The 2,500-nt window shown below is 39.7% G+C and overlaps 1 protein-coding gene across 1 annotated transcript in view; it reads left to right on the forward strand.

The window, feature by feature from the left end:
* Positions 1-203, forward strand: part of LOC311328230 (anthrax toxin receptor 1-like) — a gene marked incomplete at both ends in the record, with an annotated part of 8,152 nt that extends 7,949 nt beyond the window's left edge. Inside the window, one exon of the mRNA XM_084462228.1 lies at positions 1-203. This exon is cut by the window's left edge and continues 58 nt beyond it. Within this exon, the coding sequence (XP_084318354.1) occupies positions 1-203 (203 nt within the window).
* Between the last annotated feature and the right edge of the window lie 2,297 nt (positions 204-2,500).

The following is a 2,500-nucleotide window of genomic DNA, read 5'->3' on the forward strand; positions in this document are numbered from 1 at the left end:
CCAAATCCCCCAGCCCCCCCCCTCCTCCGCCCGACTACCGCCCCCTGATCCAACCCACCACGCCCCCTCCCCAAACCAGCCCGCCCCCCCGGTCTATCCCTCTCACCCAGTTACCCCCTGGGCCACCCCCCTCCCGTACCCCCCCAGGACCCCCCTGCCCCCCACCGTCCCGCCCCCCACCCTCCCTCAACAACAGACCGTGAGACGGGAGAGAACGAGGTCGACGCCCCGCTCCAGTAAGCATAATCCACCCTTCCAAAAGCCAGAGATGCTGTAAAGATCTGTAGTAGTATTTATCGGAGCTGGGGTTTGATGAAGTGAATCGTGAGATGTGCGGTTTGTTGCTGGGCAGCAAAGTATGTAGTATTAGAGAGAAGAGGAAGATACTGCAATTTATGAAATGTTGTTTTATCAACTACTGAGTATCCCATGGTGTTTAGAGTCAAGGTTACAGTAGACCTGCATGTGAATTCCTGGCGCTCTGTTTTGACTTCTCAGTAGTAAGAATTTGATTTTCTCCGCTACTTTTTTAAAAATCAGAATCATCTTAAATCATCAGGTGGCATTTATCATGTTACCAGGCATTTGTTGACATACAATTGTACGTTATGTGAATTGATTTGGAGCTTTGTTTCATGAAATGTGGTATAAAAATGCTTAAATGTTTTAATTCTCTGCTGAATATAATGTCTTGAAAAAAGATTGGAACAGAATTTTTTCTTAAAATTTCTTGTGTTTGTGTTGCAAGCGAGTTGCCCCAGCCTAGACACTTCTGATATGGACTGAAGAAGCAACATTCCTAGTATCATATTTTCTCAGGATAGGAATACATACAATAATTCCCTTATGTCCACAAATGCGTCCCCTGAACAGTTATAGATCTTAACACAAGGAGATGTTTGTACAGATATTACAAAAGATGTGTCTGTAATATCTTTAGAGGCTTTGGATGTGCCCCTTTGTTTAGTTGAAATAGAACAGCCCGCAGGTATATCTTGAGCAATATAGGCATCTGTGCACATAGAATGCAGTTCATAAATAATATTGTTGTTTTCCTTTCGTTTGACTTATTTTCTATCAACCAAAGTGAGGTCATTGTCTCTAATGAGGTTTTTTTTTTCTCTCTCTACACATTCCAAACCCTGTACTGTACTTTTATACCATTGTGTTTTTGTTAGAATTTTTTTTAATTTTTTACAATTGAATCATCAGTCACATTGCAACTGCAGGGCAGTTCACAGCATCTAATTTATTAACCCCCAGGGGCAAGACGAGGGTACTTGAATATGACAAGGTGTCCAACCGCAAAGACGGACACTGTGCACGATGTTAGACGCTCAACTATTCACACAACATTACCCAGAGTTCCTCAGCCCCTAGTCTATGGTCCTGCTCTCATCTGTACGTTGTTGGAATGTTACTGAGCAAACAGTCAGTAAGGTTAGGTAGGGTATGGGTAAGTCTGTTTTTAACAGTGTAATAACTCTAATCTACTCTTTTACCGTGTAATTACTATGTAATAACATGATGTTGTTAGTCAGCAATTACAGTGTTATTACACAGGAAGAGAGGTCATGCACCAGTTATCATGTTGACAAATAGATTGAGTTCAAGGTAATAAGTCAAGAGGAAAACCTTTACTTGGAGTTCTTTGGTACAAAAGAGGTTGAGAAACACTGGTTTATAATTCCACACAGTGCCTTCTGGAATTTTATACTCTGATACTTTTATACTCTTTCTATAATGTACTTCATTCGATTTTGTCATATACCAATATTGTGTCGCTATATTCCTCTGATGCTTTGTAGCACAGCTGAAAGCCATTCAGAATGATGAGAAGAGAGGTGCATGTTTTTATAACATAACTGTTTTTATCAATTGGTATGAAACACTCAAATTAAGTTCTGTGGCACCCGGTATATCCATGTACAGTATACACCATTCTGCTTCCTGACAACGATGAACGTCCTTTTTTTGTATAAACTGGTTGATTTTCTAAGGAAACATCACCCAATTCACTCCAGCGCCAAGCTTAGAGAAGCAACGTTATATAGTCTCATTACATTGTTTCTTGTACGTTTTTTTTTTTTTTTTTTTTTATCTCTTAGCTACAGTGTGACCACCATCAGGACCTTAATGGAAGTGTGTGTTCCTGAGAAAAAGCTCTAAGATACTTCAATGTTAATCGTTGTTCTACATTGTATTAACAGCAGTACTGAAAGAAATATGGAATGACGTATACAAATGTTCCCTTTTGTCATGACTTTTTTTTAAACAGTATTACGAAATAAAGGTTGACATCAAGCTTCTACCTGTGACTGGCTTATATTTTTGTTAGTTTGCGTGTGTGTGTGTGTGCGTGTGTGTGTGTGTGTGAATGAATGAATGAATGAATGAATGAATGAATGAATGAATATTTATTTTCGTGTCATGTCCGAGGACCCATCCCTTACGGGATTATAAGACACCATTAACAGTAAACAATAATTAACTATATCAC

The sequence above is a fragment of the Borostomias antarcticus genome, assembly GCF_949987555.1.
Source record: "Borostomias antarcticus genome assembly, contig: scaffold_960, whole genome shotgun sequence".
Lineage (NCBI taxonomy): Eukaryota > Metazoa > Chordata > Actinopteri > Stomiiformes > Stomiidae > Borostomias > Borostomias antarcticus.